Below are 25,527 nucleotides of genomic sequence, written 5' to 3' on the forward strand. Positions count from 1 at the left end.
TTGCTTTAGTCCCTGTTTCTGCGACTTCATGTGTTCTTGTTATTTGTGCAGGGGGCGTAAATTCTTACCAGTGTCAGGAATGCCTCCCACCAGCATCCCCCCTCCCCACTTACCTCCTCTGGATTATTCCATCCCCCCACCTGGCATGCCACCCCCACATGGGATGCCTCCACCAGGTATGTAGTCTGTTGTGTGAGAGACAGAGATATTTGTTGTGTGTGCGCATATTAGAGTGTGAGTATGATTGTGCGCACGCATATGTATGTGAGTGTGAGTATGATTGTGTATGTACACATGTACATGTGAGTATGATTGTGTGTGTATGCATGTGCATTTGAGAGTGATAAAGTAGAGGTGTGATATGAAAGGAGTCTGAATGTTTGAATGTAAAAGTAAAGACCAAACTATCAGCTGAATACAGTCGAACCCACCTAAAACGAACACGCTAGTTACGAATTTTGACTTATAACGTATTAGTTTTAAGTTCCCAACTGAATACCTCTTTCTTCATGCTTAAAAAAAATGCTTGAAACGAATTCTTTGTAACGAATTTATGCTTATAACGAGCACTTTTTGGATTCCCAAGCATGCATAATGTCTGTAATTTACTCACGCTTATGACGAAATCTTTAAACTCGTCCCGAGATCGACATATCATGGGAATTTGAGAAGTTTGAATACATGTGTCAAAGTCTTCCCTTGCGTGGACTGCTTGAACCATCGCTCAACCGATCACTGAATAAAGTTAAATTGATTACACTGTACTCACTAAACAATTTTAAATTTAGAATCAAAGTGATTGATAGCTCAGACACTGAACATAAATGACTGACTGACGTTTATTTCCTTCGCGAATACCAAAAACGAAACATCAATGTTTTGAATGGAAGCCATTGCCAAAAAATATAGATGCCAGAGGGGAAATCACACTCTCAACGTTTGCGTTCGCCGGTTCGCGATAGTTTATCAGTCAGTGAGTGCTTTCGATTTGGATTTGAACATCATGTCGCAACCAAAAAAGAAAAAAAAACTAAATTGACCAAGGTTTGCTACCCGTCGCCAAGGTAAGTGATTCCGGACAAGTGATAGGAACACCGCGAATGTGGACAGTGTCAGTGTGTGTGTGTGTGTGTGTGTGACCAAAAACGTAACAACTGGATGAAACATCTGTGTGCTCACTCTCACTCAAACTCAACAATCATCACTCAACATGAGACACACATGAACATGTAACTGATTATGTCACTTTATTGTTCAAACGTGAAGCAGCATGAAAGTTGCGAAAGAAACAAATTGAAACACCATAAAATGTATAAGACTTAAAAAAATTTTTTTTTTAAAAAATTAAAAAAAAAAATCAATCAATTTTCTTAATACGAATTTTGGTTAAGACAAACTTTTTTCCGACCCCCAGTGATTCGTCTTAAGCGAGTTCGACTGTACTCAATTGTTTGTGTGTTAGTTTGAAGGCATGAAAATGTCTGTGTATGTTTGTGAGTGCTCATGTATGTGATGTATTGTGTGCTTGTGTAACTGGTCAGATGTAGTGCTTTGTGTGTGTATGTGTGTGCGGGGGCGGATGTGACTGCATGCGTGTGTGTGAACATGTGTGTGGATGTGAACTTGTGTGTGTGTGTGTGTGTGTGTGAACGTGTGTGCTCATTTCATTTTGATTTTCATTGAATAGTCTCCACTGAATTCGTTTTGAGATAAAAGTTTATTAACGTGACTATAACAGTTGTGGATTGTTACACAGGCATGGGTGTACCTCCTCCAGGCTTCCCTTCCATTCCTGATCCATTTGACCGTAAGTTGTCCTGTATTGCTTGACTTTGCTCAGATGATTTGTTACATAGCGTAAAGATTTGGTGTGGAATCGTTTTCAGCAGTAGAAAGCTTAAACTTAAAGGTCCTTGTCTACATTTTTATACTGAAATCGCCATTTGACCATTAAAATGCAGAGTCTATTATCTACAAATATCAACAATACACCCCCTTTCGATCAGGAAAGACGAAGCCAGTGTAGCCGTTTGAAAATTCATTGTAGTATTCCAGCGTAGTACTCATAGGATATCATTAAACAATGGCGACTCCACGTGAGAGGGAACAATGAAGAGACCATAAAGCAATGTACTCACGTTAAAATGACAAACACGGAACGAATTACAGCGACGTTTTGACCTAAGGGTCTTCTTCAGGCACAAAAACACAAAAATACACACACAAAAAAGAACATTTGTTGGTTTGTGCAGTGCAGTTGTTTTGTCAGTTATTCTCCTCTTTATCTGTTCTATCGTCTTTCTTCTTCTTTTTTGTGTGTGTATTTTTGTGTTTTTGTGCCTGAAGAAGACCCTTAGGTCGAAACGTCGCTGTTATTCGTCCCGTGCTCGTCATTTTAACGTGAGTACATTGCTTTTTGGTCTCTTCATAGGATATCCTTATTTGGAAAATGCCAAGCGCAAAACTCCTCTCAAATCCTGTGCATTTCGTGCGTTTAAAAAAAAGCGTGCTGCACTTGTTTGGGCGTGGCAATAAGCATAGTGACATGAATTTGATTGGTCAGTATTTTTAGGCAAAGCACATGTTCTCAGCAAACAGAAAACAAAATATTGGAAGCGTGACTCACGCTACCCAAAAATAAAATCTTTTTTTACATATTTTTTTTTCTATAACTTTTTTCCCCATGGTTCATTCATCATTTGACATAATTTTGTATCGAAATCTAACCATAAGATTATTGAAAAAAAGCAAAAAATGTAGACGACCACCTTTAAATGTATGTAGCTTTGTGCCGCCAGGCTTCCTGCTGGCATTGTGTCATGTCAGACCATTCTTTTGTTTTTTCTTTTCCTGAATTTTTAGGTCTTCTGTTTCAGCCTTTTTAAGAAAGCGTTTTTTATTCTCTTTTTTTCCTCCATTTGTGATGGTGTGTGACAACCTAGTTCATGTTTTGAGCAGACTACTAGGCATGGTTTCTTCTCATTACTGGGTAGTCTAGTATTATAAGAATGTATATGTTCGTAGCAAAGGCTATGATATAGTTTAAGAGAATGAAGTGTCCTGAAGGGTTTTAAACCATGATGATTCTTTCCATAGCATTTTGTGTAAAATGGAAATGTAGACAAAATACATGTATAAGATGATGCATGTTTTCAACAGCAGACTTTGGATATGCTCTGGGTTGCGATGTAATGTACTCGACCAGAAACTTTTCAGGTCTGAGAAAAAGAGTTAACTTTCTTTGGTTATGTTTTCTCGCACAAAGTGAACCATCAGAGTCGGACTTAAGTTGTTGGTTTCTTATTCCTGTATGGAAAGTGTACTTGAAACTGATGTTTTTGTTTTTTTGTTTGGTGCACACTTGGTAAAAGGAGTGAACAATTACATATGATGAATGACATTTTGACGACAGGAATGAGTTTTGTAAACAGTAAAACAGACAAGTACTGATTCTTTTTTTAATTTCTTAAAATTTGTATTTTTTAAAGATTCTGTACTCGTACAACTCTGTTTGGGACAAGTTTGTTTAATTTCCCTCTCCAGTACTTTGCTAATGCAGGGATGTTGTTACAAATTCACACCTATAGGACAATTTTAATGTCCTGAGCTCTTCAGCATCAATAGGACATTTGACCGCTTTCACAAATTTCAATAGGACATCGTAATTTTGTGAAAAACACTTTCCATGGAATGGCTCCAAAATCATATGCACGCACACATGCTTCAACACACACACATATATACATGTAGTATTTTCACCGACCATTTTTGCATACATTGTTTTATTTATTTAGTTTCAAATAGAACACACAAAAAGAAACAAACAACTAAAAAGCAACAAAAACGTTCGGTACTCTTTTTTTGATTGTCTCACAAACTGCAAGATTTGACTAGAATTAGAAAATGAAATACTGAGAAAAAAAATTCCGTTTCAACACAGATTTGACAAAGCAGTATGGTCTCTTTGCTGTCAATATCTTACAGACATGGGACTGGTCCGATTTTTATCGGAATTCCGATATTTTCCTTAGCTCACAGACCATTCTTGAGATCGATGCAAATTCGTTGAGAAAAAAGGGGGGAGGGGGGTGGTGGTATGAACCGTTCAGCTGAAGCTGTCTGCGTCTGAAGTCAGTGCATTCGCACCCCAGCACTCGCGTGAACCCATAGTAGTATCATGGGTCGCGTTTGATTGGCTGTCGATCTCCGACGATTATCGGCGGGGCTTAATTATTCACCGATGGCGGTTTGTGGGTTGTTTTGATTGGCTGCCGATCTCCAAACGCCGAAGGTGAAAAAGGCGTCTGGATTCCGTATTGTTTTGTCGGCTGTGGAAGCTCTTACGATCGACCACCAAAGTGTGAAAAACAAGTGGAAAGCCAACTGGCTGTCAGAAGAAGTGACTGTCACTATCAACAAGAAAGAAAGGCGCCAGCTCATTGGCGACAGTATCGCCAAGATATCCATTCCCGGTCAGGCCGTGTGCACGTGGTGCGACAACGGCCACTGCTTGGTGAAATACGGACTTGGTGTAGCATCTATGCATGGGGCAAGCTAGGAAAAGATAACTCTCGCTGCAAACCACGCCCACTCAAAAATCCGGTCGGCGATTTGGCTCCGGACCCCAGGGTCAGGTTACGGCAAAGTACGTCGATTTGAGTGGTTGGTTGTGGACGATACTGACCGGTACCACTAGCAGATACATAGGGCTAGAGGTGCATCGACATTTTTTTCGCCAGGTCGCGAGAATTCTATAAAATAAATGCAAACGAACTTTTGTCATTTTTTGACTCACATGCGAAGCAAAAGTGAGTCTATGTACTCACCCGAGTCGTCCGTCCGTCCGTCCGTCCGTCCGTCCGGACGTCCGTCCGTCCGTCCGGAAAACTTTAACGTTGGATATTTCTTGGACACTATTCAGTCTATCAGTACCAAATTTGGCAAGATGGTGTATGATGACAAGGCCCCAAAAAACATACATAGCATCTTGACCTTGCTTCAAGGTCAAGGTCGCAGGGGCCATAAATGTTGCCTAAAAAACAGCTATTTTTCACATTTTTCCCATTTTCTCTGAAGTTTTTGAGATTCAATACCTCACCTACATATGATATATAGGGCAAAGTAAGCCCCATCTTTTGATACCAGTTTGGTTTACCTTGCTTCAAGGTCAAGGTCACAGGAGCTCTTCAAAGTTGGATTGTATACATATTTTGAAGTGACCTTGACTCTGAACTATGGAAGATAACTGTTTCAAACTTAAAAATTATGTGGGGCACATGTTATGCTTTCATCATGAGACACATTTGGTCACATATGATCAAGGTCAAGGTCACTTTGACCCTTATGAAATGTGACCAAAATAAGGTAGTGAACCACTAAAAGTGACCATATCTCATGGTAGAAAGAGCCAATAAGCACCATTGTACTTCCTATGTCTTGAATTAACAGCTTTGTGTTGCATGACCTTGGATGACCTTGACCTTGGGTCAAAGTCACATGTATTTTGGTAGGAAAAATGTGTAAAGCAGTTCTTAGTGTATGATGTCATTGCTAGGTTTAGTTACCCTAAAGGTCGAGGTCAAGCATGTGAGTCGTATGGGCTTTGCCCTTCTTGTCCTTTTTTCGATAGGGCGAGTGCACCACCGAAATTAGTTGATGAGAATGTAGTCGGGTGTTTCATTTTTCATTAGCAACTGAAAAAATAAGGGGAAAGTTTTGTGTGTGTGTGTGATTGTTATAAATCACACTTTTGTTTAAAATGCTAAAACATATTATTCTTGTGGGTTTTATAGCTTTTTAAAAAGGCATGATCTCATTTTTTGCTATCAGGAGAGGCCCCAAAATGGCCTTTATAATTCTAATATTCATTTTCCGTCAGGGAAGCCCCTGAACCCCCTACCGGGGCGTTGCCCCTGGACCCCGGCTCACTTTCCTACTTTTTGAACATTTGCTGGTCTCATCTCTGATCTTACCAACTAAACAGGGTTGGCCATGAATAGTTAAAAGACCGTTTCTGCGAATTTCCTGCTGTGCCGACACCATGTCCTGTACAAATGACAAAACTTCTCTTTTGGTAGTTGTGTCAGTTTCAGCGGCGACACTGTCATTGGCACTGTCATTTTCAAGAATGACGCCTGGCGTGTTTTCACCTGGTTTTTGACCCAAACGTAGCACAGGATGCCGTTGAAAGACAAAGGTGTTCAGCTTTTGTCGATCTTTGGGAGTCCTAATTCAATGCGCTTCTTCAAAATGTCTCGAACTGAAACCAAAAGCTGACATAAGACTTGTAATCTGTTGGAGTTGTCTCCCGTACTCCTAACTCTAGTGTGCTGCCCAAACGGCTCATGTCACAAACGTTTCGGAATTCCCGAAAAAGCAAGATCCGCACTGCACAACTTCAGTGCACCTGTACGCGAGAGTGCTCGGTCGCGTTTTAAAAATGTGTGTATCTTGAAAATAAAATAATTATCGCGCTGTCCGAAGGAATGGAGTTGTTATCGGACAATGACAGCACTCAGTTCAAAACGATAGGACATCTGACCGTCATGCGGCTATGTGAATCGGACATTTGAGCCTTTTAATCGGTATATGTCCGATGTCCGATGCCTAACGACATCCCTGCTAATGCAAAAACAGCCATATCAAATTTTGATCACTCCCATTCCCCTGTGTATAGGACATGATTATGAAACTGATTTACTTTTAGGCTGCTGTATGGTTCGCTTTTGAGAGAATTTCCAGCTAGTTGATTTTGCAGTTTTGCTGTTTTTCTATTGCTTTGTTTTATGGCCCACAGGCTGACACACTGCATTAACTGAAACCTTTATTTTTTTGTTTTGTTTTTTTGTTTTAAAGATTTGACCTTTTCACATGTTTGAAAGAACATCAAGCGTTGGTAAAACTTTAAGTTATATCTGCTTACTTTTTTACGGCCTCTGATATTACTGAACGGATCCTATTTTGCACGTTCTTATTTTGTGATAGTTCTTACCGCAGTTGATGTTGAGCAGAATCTTTTAAACGAAACATAATTAAGAAACAAGAAAGGGGCTTGCAGCAGGTGAAGTTCAGCAGTCAGATTGCAGAAAATAGATGCTCGCTGAGAAATCTGATATTTGAAATGGTAGAAGAGGGATAGGCCACTGTTGTTTGTTTTGGTTGAGATGGAAACTGACTTTTTTTCATATTTGCGCAAATGTTCACAGTGTCAATTTTTTATGGAGTTGGTTGGTTGTTGGTGTCTGCGGAGACGTCCCAGATTTTTATGGAGTGATTTAAATCATTTCTTGAAGTTTTGAACGTTTTTGCTTTTCAATTTCATGCATGTGAGGCATTGTTCTTGTTTTTGTTTCTGGATACGTTGAGAAAAATTTTGTCGTTTTTAAAGTAACAGTTGTCATGTGTGATGTAAAATCACTTCAATTTTGAAATTCTCTTGCAGTACCAATGAAGATGAAAACCCAGTACATATGATATTGGAAAGGTTAATTTGAGTGCTGAAAGGATAAACGTTTCAAATTTTTTTTTCTTCTCTTTTTTTGTTGAATTAACTTTGTGCCTTCTACACACAGATATTAATGTTATTTGGAAAAAAGTGTATGTTTTATTTTTAAGATTCGATGATTTGTATCAGGAATAGCATTTTTACTTCTGTTGTTTCTGTTTCAGCCTTTTATGCAGTGCACCAACCTGATAGGTAGGCCTCTCTTAAACAGTCTGGCTGTCTTCATCGGTGTGTGTGTGTGTGTGTGCACGCACCCATGTGCTGTGTTTGCATTTGTGGGCGTTGATCTGTCAGTCTTAATGTCTTGCCTTTTCAACTTTTTTGTTTTTGTTTGTTTGTTTTTGTTTAGCTTGTTGTTCTATTTTTCTATCATGGAGGTGTGCATGTGTACCTGCGAGCAAACAGACACATGTATGCACACGCACACACACAGTACGTACGCACGCACCCACACACACACTCTTTATCTCTCTCTTTCTTTCTGTACCTCCTCTGTGTATATTTGTGGGTGTGTATTGTCTAGTCTTGCATCTCAAGTTTTTCTGTTCAATTGTAACAGGTCCATGCCGCCTCCAGGGTTTGATGACCGTCCCCCGTTCAGCTACGGCCCCAGTCACCCCACCTTCCCAGGCAACAATTTCAACGAGCCTCCTCGCTCATCTAACGCACAGCAGTGGGAGACAGGGTACACTTTTATTCCTGTCACTACTCTGAGTTTTTTTTCCTATTTGAGGGCCCAAAAGTGCATTGTATTCCATAAACTTGTCATGTTTTCTCTCCAGTGAATTTTTCCTTGAATTTACATTTAAGCTTGACAGTATGTAGATTTTCAGTTTTGTTTTGAATCTCACTCTCTATACTCATTTTGTTTTCTGTTGAAAGAAGCTTAGAGGGACAAAGCCATAATGTTGCTCCTCGCACTCTGAATGAAGTGTGTCAGGTAGCTAAGCAGATACAAAGTACATGTATAAGCTAGGCTTGCATTTCTCGGTTTGAGCCAAAACAATCTTTGTTTTCGACTGAGCTTTGGGTAGCTAACCAGACAAGAATAACAGACTGTCATTTCTGTGTACAGTTAACCCCCCATATAAAGGCCCCCCCCCCCCCCCTAGTTTAAGACATCCCCTGTTTTAAGGCCTTGCTTTTTCCAATTTTCTGTTCATGACCCCAGTAAATTTACCTCAATTTCAAGGCAGTCCCTCTGTTTTAGACACGGTTTTCTTAGTTTTTTTCCAGGTCTTAAAAGTGTTTTTTTTACTGTATCACTATGAGTATGAGCTTTTCAAACCATTCTTTTTGTTGAGATTTGGCGATCTGATTTTCTGTGTGTGAGCAGCAGTTCGGTGAGCGAGCAGGACAGTCGGGACAGAGATAGAGAGTGGGATAGGGAACGAGAGCGAAGGGAGGGCTCGCGACGGGATCGAGAGCGTGAAAGGAGCCCGCACAGAATGGAGGAAGAGTACGCCAGGTGAGATCTCCTACATGGACAAGGATATTCTGAGTGTCAGAACTGACCTGATTATTTTCTGTTAAATAAAAATGAAAATAATATGCTGAAAATTACTCTTTGTCATTAGTTAGGGAGCACATCATGGCCATATTTTCATGGTAAACTGTGAATTTCTTCTTCATTGGTAATGAAATCATGATTTGTGAATCATTTTTCCTTCAGGGAATAAATCGTGATACATTAATCAATTCTTTGGGAATTAATTATGATTTGTGAATTTGTTGTTGTTGAAAGGATTATGATTCATGAATTACCTATTTTGGGGAAATAAAGTATGATTCATGAATCGCATCTTCTTTGAGAATAAATCTTGACTCGTGAAATTGATCAACATTTTGTGCTTTATCGCCCACTCCTCGTTGTGTATAGCATGCTTACATCGGGCTTTCAATTACTTGTTACGTCTGCCTGGGGATGTATACTTTTTAAATATAATCTGACATAATTTCATGTTGACCTGCTTAATCATCTTAAAACAGTTGAACAGATCATCAACAAATCCTAAGATAACATCTGCAGACCTATTTCAGGCTGTTTACGCTTCGCGAACTAAGAAACTGTTTGTTTGTTTGTTCCTTTGTGTAGTTTTAAATATAAAAAACAAAGGATTACTGTACTCATCGATACAAAGACGACACAAGACGATAATGAATTTTTGCTTCTGGAAGCTTAATCAGGAAAAACAAGAACACAAAAGACAACAAAAAGCAGACGCAACACGGAACAAACAAGGTTTGAAAGAAAATGGAGGGGAAACATGCAAAAAGGGGAAGGAACTCTAGGAACGGAAATGAATGAAAGGGGAGAGAAGTGGTTGGATGATGTCAAGGGCACAGGCATACAGACTAAAAGTAATACACATTCATAAAGGGGGGGGGGGGGGGAAAGGGGGGGGGGAAACACGCACGCACGTACACACACACACACAGAAACACACACAGAAACAAAACCACACACACACATACACAAATGCAAATGCACACCCACACGTACCGTAAATCCACAGTATGTTTGGGGGAATACAAGTACATCACATTTTCGCATTCGAACTGTTAGGTGTGGATGTTCCCAGGGATAATATAAAATCGGACTCTACTTGTTTTCTGTCTGTGGAGGTGCTGTACATTTGCCAGACACCTTTCACACGTGCATCCAGGGAGGTGTGGTTACTGCTGTTGAAATGTTGGGCAACAGACCTACAGCGGCGATGCCGAATATCTGCCAGATGTTCGGTGAAGCGGGTAGAGAGGGTTCTTTCGGTCTCACCAATGTAGAGTACTTTGGGGCATTTGAGACAGGATATGGCATAGATGAGGTTGCGACTGGTGCAAGAGAACGTGCGTTTAATTTTGAAATCTTTTTGGGGGCCGGTCAGAGTGGTAGAATGGCAAATGTGGGGGCAGGTGTGGCAACGAGGGTTCTGGCATGCGTTTGTGCTGGGTTGTAGGGGAACTGGCGAACGAAGAGAGGATCGAACCAGGGAATCTCTAAGGTTGCATTCCCATCGGGAGGCCAACAAGGGTAGCAGGCTGAAAGTGTCACCAACAGAGGGGCTGGACTTAAGGATGAACCAATTAGTTTTCAGAATGTGGCGAACAGGTAGGTTGTGGGGATGGTGGGTCAGAACTGCCACAGGTCTGTCTGAGGTGGATGATGGCTGCAGAGCTTCCTGTCTCAGTATCCGACGAACTTTATTTAAGGCCACATTCAAGAGGCTGGATGGGTAGTCGCGTTGAAGGAAGAAATCAGACATTTCTGCTGCTTTCTCTTCAAAGTCATCTGTGTCAGAACAGATGCGGCGCAGTCAGAGAAACTGGGAAAATGGAATGCTCCGGATGGTGGAAGAAGGGTGAGAGGAATGGAAAGTAAGGTAGGTGTGAGCATCAGTGTCTTTGTAATGAACACTGGTGGACAGAATGCCGTCAGACAGGGAAATGTTCAGATCCAGAAAGACGACTGCGGAAGGAGAGATATCAAAGGTAAATTTGATAGAGGGATGGTAGTTACTGACAAAATGTATGTAATCAGTGAGGTCAAACAACGAGAGAGAGGTGGCACCGAGGCAATCATCGATGTAGCGTTTGCACAGTTCAGGCTGAGGTCCAGTGTAAGTGGAACAAATCTGGGATTCCAGGTGGCCCATGAATAGGCAGGCATAGGAAGGTCCCATTTTAGTTCCCATGGCAACACCACTTATCTGATGAAAGACTTGTCCATCAAACTCAAAAGTATTGAGCGTGAGGACAAGCTCTGCGAGACGGAGGAGGATTGGAGTGGGTGGGTCGCGAACAGAATGTTTGTCCAGGAAGAACTGAAGTGCTTGAAGTCCGTCGGAATGAGGGATGGATGTATACAGAGAACACACATCCATGGTGAACAGAAGGTTGGGATGAAAAGAAGGGTTGTTGTTGATTTCACCCAGAAGGTGAAGCGTATGAGTGGTGTCTTTGATGTAAGAAGGCAGTGTCTGAACGATTGGTTGCAAGAGATGGTCGAGGTACTGAGACAGATGCTCAGTGGGGCAACTGCAAGCGGACACAATAGGTCTGTCTGGAGAGTCAGGTTTGTGTATCTTGGGCAAGAGATACAATTTGGGTTGTTGAACTTGAGACTAGTTCAAGTGTTTCGCAGTAGGAGGAAGCTTGTTTTGTGTGACAGCAGTTTTAATGGTCTGGGCAATGAATTTTTTGTCTGACAGAAGTGTTGGTTCCATTAGGGATTGATAAGCACTAGTGTTGTGGAGCTGCCGATTGGCTTCTTGGATGTACATGCCGCGGTCCCAAACCACAACGGCCCCTCCTTTATCTGCTGGTTTTATGACGATGTCAAATCTGTGTTGTAGGGACTTGAGGGCGACTAGTTCTGATTCAGAGAGGTTGCTTTCTTTGATGGGTTTGGGTTTAAGAGCTTTGATGTCTGCCTGACATTGTGAAATGTACAGTTCAACATGGGCAAACTTGCCACATGGTAGTAGGTTGCGGCTGCCTGGTTGGAATTTTTTAAAATTTTTAAAATTTTTAAATAGTTTTAATTTTTTTTTTTATCTCAGAAGTGTTTTCCTTTTATTGATTGGTGGTTTTCATTCACAGAGATACCAAGTACCGCGGTCAGGAACGTGAGCGCGTGGAGAGGGACAGAATCCGTGAACGGGACAGGGACAGAGACAGGGAGCGTGACAGAAAAAGAGAGAGAGACAGGGGCAGGAGGTCAAGGTCAACGGAGTCTACCAGAGATCGCGATACAGAAAGCAGTCGGCGCGAAAGAGATGAGGAGAAACACAGATCACGCAGGTGTGGTGTGCTTGTGTGCATGATAGGGTTTGTTGTGTGCCGTTATGCGGTTTCCTTGGTATAGTCCTTGCAAGTAGATCAGGTTTGTAGTTTTGTGTTGATTGAGTAAAGAGTTCATAAGGAAAGTTTGCTGTGAAGACAAAATTTATTAGTTCACCAGTGATTGTTTTTCTTTTTTTTAATTCTGAAAGTGGTGTTTAACTAAAAGTGTGTGTATACATTTGCTTTTTTAGTCATAGGATTTTCTTTTTATAAAAACGAAGTAAAAATATATTATTGATGGTACATGTAATATGCATTGTATCAGTCAATGCTGAAATCATTCCAAAAACCCACCCAAATTTTGGAAGAGCATGGAGTTACATGTTTTCAGTAACTGAAGCTTTCCTAAATCAGTATCTTTCCTATTCAGGTCTGATTCACGGAGGCACAAGGGAGATGACTCCGACACGGAATCCAGAGCTTCGTCGTCTAAACACAAGAAGAGCCGCAGAAGACGAGACAAGGATGACGACTCTTCCGAATGGCCAGCAGGGGATGCAACTCCCACGAAAGCAGAGTGAATGTGTCTGTGTGTTATTGTTAAGTTTTAGAGGAATTGTACGAGATTGTCATTTGGAAGTCATTAACATTCAGAATATTCCCTGTACATTATTTGATGTATTTAGCTATTGTGGATTGACACAGAATTTGTTCAATATTTGTTTTCATTGAAAGCATGACCGGCTGCACACTGGCTTCAAGGCAAAAGAGGTTAGAGAAGAAACTGTTTTAAAATTTGTACTTATATGTTGGTTTTGTTTCTAAAATGAATTCATGACCTCTAAGGGTCAGATTGTCATGAGGCATGTCCGAGCGAGTATCTGGATAAGCACTTGGGGAGGGATGGGAAGTGGAAAGATACAGACTTGTTCAAAGAAAATGTCAAGAAATCTTGGTCAACATTTTTCATGTGCTGCGAGGGTGCTGGTTATGTTCCTCTGAGAACTTAGGGGGAATCTTGAGAATTGATGTAAAAAAAAGAAAAACGTACACCTTTACATTCTTGTTGTGTTTCTGTTTGCAATGATGTTACTGTGTCAACAAAGTCTTTTTGAATGTTTTTTTTTAATATTTAAAGAAACACTATTTGAATCGCAATGTATCTGTTTGTCCAGTGAGAGGCATGTTCAGGTTTTCTGTTTTCTCTGTGTCACACAGACACAACACACTCTTACAAATAATCATCCTTGACTCTCAATCTCTTTCTTTATCTCTCTCTTTCATTACTTCTCTCTCTCTCTCACACACACACACACACACTCTCTGTGTGTATCTTCCTGGATCTTGCATTTTTGCAATGTTCAAAACTCCAGAAAATATTGAATACATAGTTTATTGAATCAGTTACTGATTTACATACATTGATATTTCTGTACACCGCATAAAAACACCAAGCTGACTTAGGGAAAGCCAAAATTGGACGAAGAAATCTTTTTTTTATCACATTGAACACATCAAGGAGTAAATGGTACTTTTCACAGTTGTCTCCCTTCCCCAACCTGAAACACTATTTCCCCTTCATTCTTTTCGTGTTATGAAATGGCCGTTCTGAGTTTAGTTGTTTTTTCTTCCTCCTTGTTCTATTGTGCAAGAAATGACCAAAACGTGTTGGGTAAATCAGGCTGAAGTCGACTTTAGACCTTTACACTGGCCAGAACCTTCCCTCGGCCTGAAATTATTTGCAAAAATATTGGTAGTGTGTTGGGAGTGGAAACTGGCTTGAAATCAGGGTTCTTTTCATCTTCTGGAAAAAAAGACACCTCCCTCCCAATACAGAAATAAGTAATAATCAAACAGGTATTATTTCAAAGTAAAAAGTACATGTAAAAAAAATCGTTCCAAATTTAAAGTAGAACTGGCATACCCCCAGCCATTGGTCCATTGTGTAACTTCATTTTATCCCAGACATTTTCCCTATTCACACTATGTCACTCAGATGTGGCAAGACATGCACAATATTAAATAAGTATCGTAGATCCATACGTCCAAACTGGATTGTGACCAGTAATGCCATCACATGTAGACAACAATTATCACAATTTCACTCAAGAACATTGTCACATAATTTTTGCATTATCACAAGTTGATAACAGGTAAATAAACAATATTTGCTATTGAACATTTTGAGAATACAGTACAATGAATTCATTCCAGGCAAATTACCAAATTTAACTTGTTTTCCATGAAGAGTTTACATTTCATTCGCTCTACACACTTGAAAAGCTGGTTAACATTAACTGAAAATTAAATTTTGTTGGTGGAATTTTTGAAAGTAATTGCTATTTTCCAAGCTCGACTGCTTGTTACAGCATATCAATGCAGAAAAACAGACACAAGACTGATTATTATTATTAAAACAAACATAAATTTTTCCGTGCGAACGGATCAAAGAGAAATTTACAAAGACGAAGAAAATGAACCGATGAGTATCACAAAAGTTACATGATGTTTTAATTCTATACACTGAATAAATAATAATGATGAAAAAAATTCCCGAAGAAATAAGCAGACAGGGTTTTATAAAATTCAATGAAAGCAGCGGAAGAATAGCCAACTAAGCTTATTTCCACAGGTAACGAGTAAGCATTATTGTTTGGCAATTTTATTGAGTATGGTAGTTATTTTCACAGCCCAATCATTTTGATTACAGCAGCGACATGACTTTATTTGCTTGAACTCTAGAGCTTAGATTTTTGATCTTGCATCTCTACACTCATAACCATCAGGCTTCACTGGGTTCTACCTAACGGCATTCAGGCTAGCTGTTCTCTCATCATACTCGAGACAGTTATTCAAAAGCAAACAATACAGCGCTTAAACCAATACAAAATAAAGCTTTTGTAGAATGACCTGTTTTTCCCCCACAAAATGAAATGAAATGAGGATGGAAGTCGCTTGTTCATTTCAATGCTCGTTATTCTCTCAGGTCAGACTGGTTCTGCGTAACTGTCACTTACTCTATCAAACATACAGGTATGCATTTAGAGCGCTTACTTCCCTTTGGTTATCAGATCTTTACCCTACTAAACTGGGCATTACCAGTCCTGGACAGCACTTGCAAGTTACTTCATAATTTCTTTTCTTGGTTTTCTGTCTTGGTGTGTGTGTGTTCAGATTACTGAACATGGTTTCTGTACACTTGCTTCTTGCATGGTATTCTTTTAAACTCTTTGATACCCCCCGCGGGTTAGGGGGAAGAATTTACCCGATGCTCCCCAGCATGTCGTAAGAGGCGACTAACAGATTCTGTTTCTCCTTTTACTCTTGTTAAGTGTTTCTTGTATAGAATATAGTCAATGTTTGTAAAGATTTTAGTCAAGCAGTATGTAAGAAATGTTAAGTCCTTTGTACTGGAAACTTGCATTCTCCCAGTAAGGTAATATAGGGGAGACCGGGGCTAGTCCGCCCCCGGGGCACATCCGCCTTTGTCTGTTTATTCTTACGTTTGCCACCTTTTAGTCATTCACACCATGTGGGAGTGGTGTCCCTTCTTCCCGCCATATCCTGCAGAAGTTCAGAGGTTGCGCGCCCATATATCGTGAGTACAGATCACAAAAAGTGTTTTTCTTCATTTTTGTAACATGAATGCATAGGAGTTGACTTAAGTTTTGATGCATTACCTCTGAGAACAAATACTTAGTCTTGGTGTCGAGTGAAAGTGCGTTAATTAAGGTCGAGTTCTGACGAAAGTTTTGCTTCTTCCTTCCCATGTTGTGCTCGTTATCTGGCACTAGAGTTGCCTGCCCGTGCAGGGGCAAGTCCGCCTATTTGTCATGGGGCATGTTCGCCGTAAGCAGTATGTACAACAAATGTTCATGCGCACATAAAAACTGTCTGCACATTGATATCAGCTACACATTTGTCTTGATGTAAATAAAAAAATCAGTCTTCTAGTTCATCAAACTCGCCAGTTATGCTACCAAAAGCATAAAAGTAGCATAAAAGTAGGCGGACTAGCCCCGGTCTCCCCTAACGTAATTTTGTGTTACATTCTTTCGTATTTTGTCATTGGCATTTTTGAACCTAAATATTGAAGGGAATTAAAAAAGCTTTCCCACTAAAGCTTGCCCACTACTAGTCTTGTACCTACTATGGGATGAGAGCGGCGGACTTGCCCCACCCTGTAGGCGGACTTACCCCGACTTGGGGCAAGTTCGCCTACGTTAGGGTAGGTCTACTTAAAGCAGTATGTACAACAAATGTTCATGCGCACATAAAAACTGTCTGCACATTGATATCAGCTACACATTTGTCTTGATGTAAAATAAAAAATCAGTCTTCTAGTTCATCAAACTCGCCAGGTATGCTACCAAAAGCATAAAAGTAGGCGGACTAGCTCCGGTCTCCCCTACTACGTTGCAAGCCACTGGAGCAAATTTTTGATTAGTGCTTTTGTGAACAAGAAACAATCGACAAGTGGGTCTATCCCATCTCCCCCCTTTCCCCGTCGCGATATAACCTTCGTGGTTGAAAACGACGTTAAACACCAAAGAAAGAAAGAAAGAAAACTCTTTGATGAGGAATAATTCTGGATCAAGTTAAAGGCACTAAGTACACATTCTGTTTCATGAGTTCATGTTTTTTGAGGATATAATGTTACAGTACATAATCTCTTGAATTCTGGCCATATTAACAGAGGATTAACACAGTAGTAGAAAACTGCATCATTGCTGGCTTTACTTTACGTTGCATTATATGCAAGTCATGCGATATGCATTCAATGATTCATTTCATGGTGCAATCGCCAGGAAACTCATTTCATGTCACCCAATAACCTATGATAAATAATTGGTGAACAACGTGAAAATGATTTCACCCCCCCAAAAAAAACGGTGATAAAAAATTAGTTTGGCAGTTTGGTCAAGTGTCATCGTATCTCTGTTCATCATCATTCACCCACTTCATGAACATAGGTCAGTAATCATCACATAAATAGTATAACCCATTTGGGGCAAAGCATCATCCACCTTATCGATCCCTATATGTACAGCTCACATCAGGCAGAATCAATTACACAGATCAAAATTGCCAAGATAGGTATAAACACACAGCATGAGTCATTTCCTCACATCAAACACACAGTATAATCCAGTGGATCCACAGCTCTTCAATTATCACTCCATCTCGGTAGACGCAAATTACAGGCCTTAACTCCTCATTGTTCACACAGAACTATGACAGGTCTCGCGCGCACAGCATCTCTGCACTTTCCAACCTTGTCAAAAGTGTGCTGTCCTCTACCGTCAGCTTTGAACACTTCATTCTGCATGACACTTTGCAGTGAGGCAGTATATAGCACCTGTCCCACATCTATGTTACATGGCACAAAGCGTATCATTCCATCTCGAGAATACAATCCCCAAATATTCCACAGCTCTTTGTCATTTGTTGTTCATGTAATTCCCAAGAACAATCATGTTCAGAGTTTTGTCAATTCTCAAGGTCAGTTCATTTGATGTTATGTACTCGAATCACTCAAGTTCAGCATCTTCTTGTTAAACACTAAGCTGTGGAGGTTTCATTGTCCTTGCCTGCATGGGCGTAAATGGTCCATGTCTTCACACCATTCAGCACGTCTTCAAAGGCAACTCTGGCAATGTAGCCAGACTGTATATCCGTTCATGTATGATACATTCAAATGACGGGTCTTCAGGAGTTGGGTTTGAGCACATTGTAAAGAACAAAGCAGTGGTACCTGCGATGGAATGACTGACAGCCTTGGGATCAGCCATAACTTGAGTGTCCCACCTGCACTGCAGGCGGCCTGTCATGACAGGTAGATTTCGGTGGAGATAATAAAGAAAGGGACAACAGAATGTGTCCTTTCATGGGAGGTGTTCCGGCTCCCATGGGAGGTGCCTCACATCGCAGGTACCAGTGCAAGGCATTGACAATCACTATTACTGGTCGACACACTCCTGCATGGCAGCGCTCAAGATCGTTCTTGTTAAAAAGCATACATTCTTCTGGAGTTGCATGGCTTTTAGCGCATGCAGATTCTAAGCAATAAGAGAAGCAATCACTGGTCATCACACTCCTGACAGACCCATCTTGTTGCAGTGCATACCTTCTTCTGGATTTGGCTTTCAGCACATGTTGATTGTACACAATAAGAAAACCAGAGCAAGGCCTCCCCAATCACTGTCATTGGTCAATATACTCAGCGGACCCATCTGGTTTCAATGCATACATTCTTGAGAAGTTGGTTTTTCAGCGCATTTTAAACAATTAAGAGACCCGGTACAAGGCATTTCCATCACTTGTATGCAACACAGCAATGCCTTGCCAATCCTTCTTGCTGGTCGACGTACTCCTAACAGCTCGGGAGACCTTTCTCGTTACAGTGCATATATTCTTGAGGAGTTGGCTCTCAGCACATTAGTTTAAATAACAAGACACATGGTACAAGGCATTCCCCATCACTTTTATGCAATCAGAGCAAAACATTCCCCATCACTTTTGCACAAGCATTGCAAGGCGCCTCGCCAATCACTCCTGCTGATCGACGCACTCCTGGCAGCGCTGGAGACCGTTCTCGTTACAGTGCATGCAACGCAGAGCGCAGAACTCCTCAGTGAAGTTGTTTCTGTGCACCGACTTCTTGCTGCCGTGACACACCATGCACGGCACGAACCTGTAGCCCCCGCAGTTCTTGCACATCGTCCTCACCTGGATTTTCTGGGGAAGAAAATAACAATGGAGATGTTAATGTTGGAGGTCAACAGGTACAATGTTAGACTTATTAGGGCAAGAGTCATTCAAATTTAAGGACAAAATAATACAAAGGTGATTTTTCAGATTAACAGGTATAGCAGCCCACTCTATCTCTCTGTGTCCCCAACCCCATCCCATGCCTTCCTGACCCCCCTTTCCCTGTGATTTCCTCTAATCTAAGAGAGGAACCTAGGAATGAGTACATACAGAAAAGTAAAGAACAAGTCGCGTAAGGCGAAAATACAACATTTAGTCAAGTAGCTGTCGAACTCACAGAATGAAACTGAACGCAATGCAACGCAGCAAGACCGTATACTCGTAGCATCGTCAGTCCACCGCTCACGGCAAAGGCAGTGAAATTGACAAGAAGAGCGGGGTAGTACTTGCGCTGAGAAGGATAGCACGCTTTTCTTTACCCTCGTCGTTTTAACTTTCTGAGCGTGTTTTTAATCCAAACATATCATATCTATATGTTTTTGGAATCAGGAACCAACAAGGAATAAGATGAAAGTGTTTTTAAATTGATTTCGAAAATTTAATTTTCATATTAATTTTTATATATTTAATTTTCAGAGCTTGTTTTTAATCCAAATATAACATATTTATATGTTTTTGGAATCAGCAAATGATGGAGCATAAGATGAATGTAAATTTGGATCGTTTTATAAAAAAAATATTTTTTTTACAATTTTCAGTTTTTTAATGATCAAACTCAACTTTCACGAAAAGCCGGATATGACGTCATCAAAGACATTTATCAAAAAAATGAAAAAAACGTATGGGGATTTCATACCCAGGAACTCTCATGTCAAATTTCATAAAGATCGGTCCAGTAGTTTAGTCTGAATCGCTCTACACACACACACAGACAGACACACACACACACGCACACACACACACACACACACACGCACGCACATACACCACGACCCTCGTCTCGATTCCCCTCTCTACGTTAAAACATTTAGTCAAAACTTGACTAAATGTAAAAAACATTATAAGAAACAAATGCAACATCATTACAAGAACATATAATATTATCTCCAAACTAAGGGTATTTAATTTTGGACAACAAACGACAAACATTTTCGGAGATAACTCTAAGGCTTTTATTTTTTTCGGGATCTTTTCCACAACATTTAAAATTCCAGGATCATAACCTAGGCGTACATACAGAAAAGAAGAAGAAAAAAAAATATAAGAAAAGAAACGGCATTGTAGAAATATTCACTTTAAAGAAATGATGAAGGCCTGTATCCAATGAATATATACCAGCACAGATATACTAAAGCCAGAGAGAGAGAGAACTCAGAACTCAGAAATGGATTATCAATTAAAGAAGTAATAAAAGTAAACGACAAACAAGCAAACGATTAACAAACTAAACAAACAAAAATATACATACAAACGAACATGACATATTATTGTCAAAGGTATAATGAAAAAGGCAACAAAAAACGTGTGAAACTTCGAGGGAAGACAAAATCCGTGAAACTGAGGAGTCAATGAAGCAACTACGTTGCAGGTAATAGCATGTAGCATCGTTACATAAGTCATGTTATGAAATTAATTAGGTACATTTATCTACTGAAACGTGTAAAAAGTACAAATAAGGCATCAACAATATATATACATGTTCAGGCTAAGTGAGAACGAAATGTGCCATGTATAAGGAATGAGAAATATCTGTCTTTAAAAGTCTTGGCATTGACAGAATGTTTGAGACCGCTTGGAAGTGAATTCCAAAGATTAGTCCCCGAAAAGAGTAGGCTGGACTTAAAAAGATCTATACGAGGCCGAGGAGCATACATTTTTGTCGGGTCTCTTAAATTGTGGGAAGTGAATTGAGAAGAAAGAGGTGCAGGCGCTCTTCCAATTATGAGTTTATGCATCAAAACGCCTTTATTGTACATGAGTCTTGATTTAGGAGGAAGAATGTTTAAAAGTTTATAGTCTTCGTTGGAAACCGAGACTTGTAATAAAATAACTTTGATTGCTCTGTTGTGTATACTAAATAAAGGTTTCAGAGTTTTTGCACTCGCACAATCCCATAGTGTTGACGCATAATCAATGATCGATTGAATGTGAGCGTTAAAGAAAAGTTGCCTGCCATGCCTGTTCAAGAAGTGTTTTATTCTGGACAACAAGTAAAGCCTCTTGGAGAGTACTTTACAAACTCCTGTAACGTGATCAGTCCACGATAAATCGTTATCAAGAATAACACCTAGAACTTTGTGTTTATTAACTTCTTCAACAATGTGATTATCAATCGTAAAAGGTGGAAGTTTAGATTTTAAGTTTTGACGTTTTTGTCTGGTGGTAATAAGCATGCTTTTTGTTTTGTCTGGATTAAGAGCCATGTGGTTTAATTCAGTCCACGTTAAAAGCTCGTTAACACTTTCTTGAAGTTATTTTGACAATACCTTCACATTTGAGTGGGAATTGTGAATAGTGGTATCATCAGCGAAGAGTTCACAGTTACTGCTTATGTGTAGGGGAAGGTCATTAATGTAAATCGTAAAGAGAAGAGGGCCGAGTACAGATCCCTGAGGAATGCCATAACCTACCGACTGCATGCTAGACATAGAGCCGTTGGCGCACACAGCTTGTACTCGATCAGAAACAAAAGACTTGATTAACGATATTGTATCATTTCTAAGGCCGTACAGCGCGAGTTTCCATGTAGGCCATGATGAATCACATCAAATGCTTTAGCAAAGTCAACGAAGAGAGCAGCAAATAGTTTGTTTTCGTTGATCTTGCTCAACCACTGATCAACTAAAGAAACAAGTGCTGTGTGGCATGAATGATGAGTTCTGAACCCGGACTGATTTGGGTGAAATAAAGCATTTTCGTTAAAATGTGACAGAATAAACTTGTTGATATGTTGTTCCAACGGCTTTGATAAAACCGATAAAATAGATATTGGCCTGTAATTGGAGGGTTCTGTTTTAGCCCCTGACTTAAAAAGTGGAATAACTTTAGCCTGCTTTAACAGAGAGAGAGAAAGAAAGAGAGAGAGAGAGAGAGAGAGAGAGAGAGAGAGAGAGAGAGAGAGAGAGAGAGAGAGAGAGAGAGAGACTGAGAGAGAGCACTGTTTCATGTGTCCGGCAAGTACACTCACCGTAAAAGACTGCAGTAATTTCCTCAGCTGGCCACTCTCATTCAGTTTCTCCAGGTCATTGGCACCCTAAGGAAACAGAAAACACTGATGCAACGGATGGTCCACATGCTTGCTAACTTCGTACATCCTGTGCCTCTTCTACCCACCCTGACCCTTTATCATTCATACATATTGTTTAGCATCCAAACCAAAGTCCTACTCAGACTCCGCACTGGACATAACAGACTAAACCATCATATGGCCACAAAGCTGAAGCTGGTTCCCTCCCCCTTATGTCCGTGTGGCAAGAATCAGACAGCAGAGCACATCCTGCAGGCTTGTCCATACCACAGTGCTCTGAGGGACACCATCTGGCCAGAGGAGACAGTGCTACAAAAGAAGCTATACGGCCCCAGAGAGGACTTGGAGAGGACAGCACGTTTCGCCCTGCAGTCCGGACTGACGATCTAACAGCGAAGGAAAAGAATAACAAGAAGAAGAAACCTCTTACCTCACCCCCAAAGTCCATCAAAACAGATTTGCGGGAGAGAAACGAAGGCGTCCTCGGCCATCTCAAGCCACTCTCTCTGATGCTCATTACTGTATACTCCCATCTCCCCTCTCCGAATCCACTCACCCCCAAATGAAGTCAGTAAAAGAAAATCTGTGGTAGAGGAACAACGTTAACGGTGTCCTAATGCAGCCATCTCGAGCCACAGAGCCGTGTCTGATGCTCATTACTTTAAAACGATAAAGCCCCCAAATTTCTTCTCTCCACTCACCCCCATCAACCCTCAAATTACTCCGTTTCACAGTGCAACAGAATCCACTCAACTCGCCCCCATCAACCCTCACATTACCCCGTTCCACAGTGCAACAGAATCCACTCTCAACTCACCCCGTTCCACAGTGCAACAGAATCCACTCTCAACTCACCCCCGTTCCACAGTGCAACAGAAGTCCACTCTCAACTCACCCCCGTTCCACAGTGCAACAGAATCCACTCTCAACTCACCCCCAAATGGAGTCCGTCAAAGAAGATCTGCGGCAGAGGAACGAAGGTGTCCTCGGCTATCTCGAGGCGTTCTTTGAGCTGCCGCTGGTGCTCGTGACTCATGTAGAGGTCACGCTCCTCGTAGCGCACCATGTGTGTCTGCAGGATGTTGCGTGACGCCTTGCACCGCTCGTGCGTCTCGCGCACCACTGTCATGGACGTCGTGTACACCACGATCTTCCCTTTCTCTGTCACACGGTAGTTGAACTGTTGGGAGCAAAGAGAAGAAACAAAAATGTTTAGAAAATGTTGCAGCAGAAAACGGCCAGGCACCGTGCGTAAAATCCTGCACGTGAAAACAAACAGGAACAACAATAACAACACACACACACACACACACACACACACACACACACACACACACACACACACACACACACACACACACACAAACACACACACACACAAACACACACACACACAAACACACACACACACAAACACACACACACACATATATATATATATACAAAACAACCCAACAACAGAAACAAGTGTACATGGGAGTTGCGTCCCTCGAACGCAGGAGAAGATGAAGGAGAAGAAGGAGAAGAAGGAGAAAAAGAATGAGTTATGCTGTTCAAGTGGATCTTGGGAGAAGGTGGGGGGGGGGGGGGGGGGGGGGGGGACGAAAATATCAGTCGTTTGAGCAACCCAAAGTGTACTCTACACTGGACTTTCAAGTATCCACAAATTATCAGTGTGAAAGTGGATAGATGAATGGAAACTATGCTAGACATACTGCGTTGCCAGGTAACTGAGCTGTGAGACTGATAAGAACGAGGCATCATTATGATAGTCTTCCTGATCGTTTGAATTGTTTGGGGCAAACAGAAAGCAAACATGTCAATATTCTGTCCTGCAATCCGATGACACAATGCTACTGAGAGCATACGTGTGGACATGTAGACAATATGTATCCTCTCCTTCACACGGTCATTCAAACTTACCCGGAGACAATGGGAAAACTTGTCAGTATTATCTCTGAGAGAGAGAGAGAGAGAGAGAGAGAGAGAGAGAGAGAGAGAGAGAGAGAGAGAGAGAGAGAGAGAGAGAGAGAGAGTTCAACTTGTCAAGGTAGATTGGCTGTTAAACTGAATATAACGAAAGCATGTACGCACGTCTTAAGTTATTAGTTACATGATTTGGCACGATGTGTACAAAAATTAACTGACAGAAGCCAAAAAACACCAAAGTTAATGACAAATCCACTTATGTTTCTAAAAAATGGAAAACGTTAAAATCATCAAAAAGGTAACGACGACGACCAGAGAAAGACACAATAAAAAGTAAATCTGAAAAGAAAATCCAGAAATATCAATCACAAACGACGATCTAAAAACAGAATATATATTAAAATATAATCAAAACGTATAAAACTGTTTACTCTTGCTCTCAACATGTCTATTCACAAAACTGTTATTTGCAAATAAGGTGAAAAGGACAGAAAACGTTAAAAATAATCAAGCTGAATTTATTGGAAGCAAGTTGCATTAAAAAAAAAAAAGAAGTATTATTGCAAGCTTTCTACGCAGTCATTACTCATTAGACCCACAGAACGTTTGTGTGACTACTTTTATTATTTTGATCTGATCGCTTCATTACGTTTAATGGAGCGTTGGTAAACAACCCACACAGAGCTGACTGAACAAGCAATCAGAAAATGATGACAGATAAATCAGTCACATCTCATACAAATGACGCCAGAAATAACAACAGCACAAAGAAAAGACAGCGACGAAAAGAGCAACACATCAAAGAAGCCGGGCAATTTTCTGTGTTGATGATGAATAACTTGTGACATGTATGCCGGTTACCCAGATCAGAACTCCTCTTCGGGGAACGCAACACGATTCGGTTGAACTACGATGAATATTAGCTGTGTTCACGTAAGTTCGGTCTCCTATAAATTTGTTTGTTTGTTTGCTTAACCCCCAGCCGACCACGAAGGGCCATATCAGGGCGGCGCTGCTTTGACATATAACGTGCGCCACACACAAGACAGAAGTCGCAGCACCAGAGCACAGGCTTCATGTCTCACCCAGTCGCATTATTCTGACACCGGACCAACCAGTCCTAGCACTAACCCCATAATGCCAGACGCCAGGCGGAGCAGCCACTAGAAGTTTAAAGTTTAAAGTCTTAGGTATGACCCGGCCGGGGTTCGAACCCACGACCTCCCGATCACGAGGCGGACGCCTTACCACTAGGCCAACCGTGCCGGTCTCTCTCCTATAAATAGGATCCTTTACATATAACTTCAAAATCCATTGATTCTTCACCTTTTTACCCCTAACCTCTTTACTCTAT

The 25,527-nt window shown here is 40.9% G+C and overlaps 2 protein-coding genes across 4 annotated transcripts in view; one reads left to right on the forward strand and one right to left on the reverse strand.

Annotated features, from left to right (window-relative positions):
- LOC138969001 (pre-mRNA 3'-end-processing factor FIP1-like) overlaps window positions 1-13,344 on the forward strand; it is a 34,480-nt gene extending 21,136 nt beyond the window's left edge. For 2 of the 3 annotated variants that reach the window (XM_070341690.1, XM_070341691.1), the window contains exons 10-17: window positions 52-176; window positions 1,757-1,807; window positions 3,163-3,216; window positions 7,669-7,696; window positions 8,064-8,189; window positions 8,841-8,972; window positions 12,104-12,304; window positions 12,717-13,344. In XM_070341690.1, the coding sequence (XP_070197791.1) occupies window positions 52-176; window positions 1,757-1,807; window positions 3,163-3,216; window positions 7,669-7,696; window positions 8,064-8,189; window positions 8,841-8,972; window positions 12,104-12,304; window positions 12,717-12,867 (868 nt within the window). In that variant the 3' untranslated portion in view covers window positions 12,868-13,344. The remainder of the gene's footprint in view (window positions 1-51; window positions 177-1,756; window positions 1,808-3,162; window positions 3,217-7,668; window positions 7,697-8,063; window positions 8,190-8,840; window positions 8,973-12,103; window positions 12,305-12,716) is intronic. The other variant, XM_070341692.1, reaches the window with a different exon arrangement.
- A 319-nt stretch (window positions 13,345-13,663) lies between these two features.
- Window positions 13,664-25,527, reverse strand: part of LOC138967977 (glutaredoxin domain-containing cysteine-rich protein CG31559-like) — a 26,728-nt gene continuing 14,864 nt past the window's right edge. Inside the window, exons 3-5 of the mRNA XM_070340539.1 lie at window positions 23,179-23,424; window positions 22,185-22,250; window positions 13,664-19,024 (exon numbers count right to left, since the gene is read on the reverse strand). Of these exons, the coding sequence (XP_070196640.1) occupies window positions 18,836-19,024; window positions 22,185-22,250; window positions 23,179-23,424 (501 nt within the window). The 3' untranslated portion in view covers window positions 13,664-18,835. The remainder of the gene's footprint in view (window positions 19,025-22,184; window positions 22,251-23,178; window positions 23,425-25,527) is intronic.

The sequence above is a fragment of the Littorina saxatilis genome, linkage group LG6 (assembly GCF_037325665.1).
Source record: "Littorina saxatilis isolate snail1 linkage group LG6, US_GU_Lsax_2.0, whole genome shotgun sequence".
NCBI classification, from domain to species: domain Eukaryota; kingdom Metazoa; phylum Mollusca; class Gastropoda; order Littorinimorpha; family Littorinidae; genus Littorina; species Littorina saxatilis.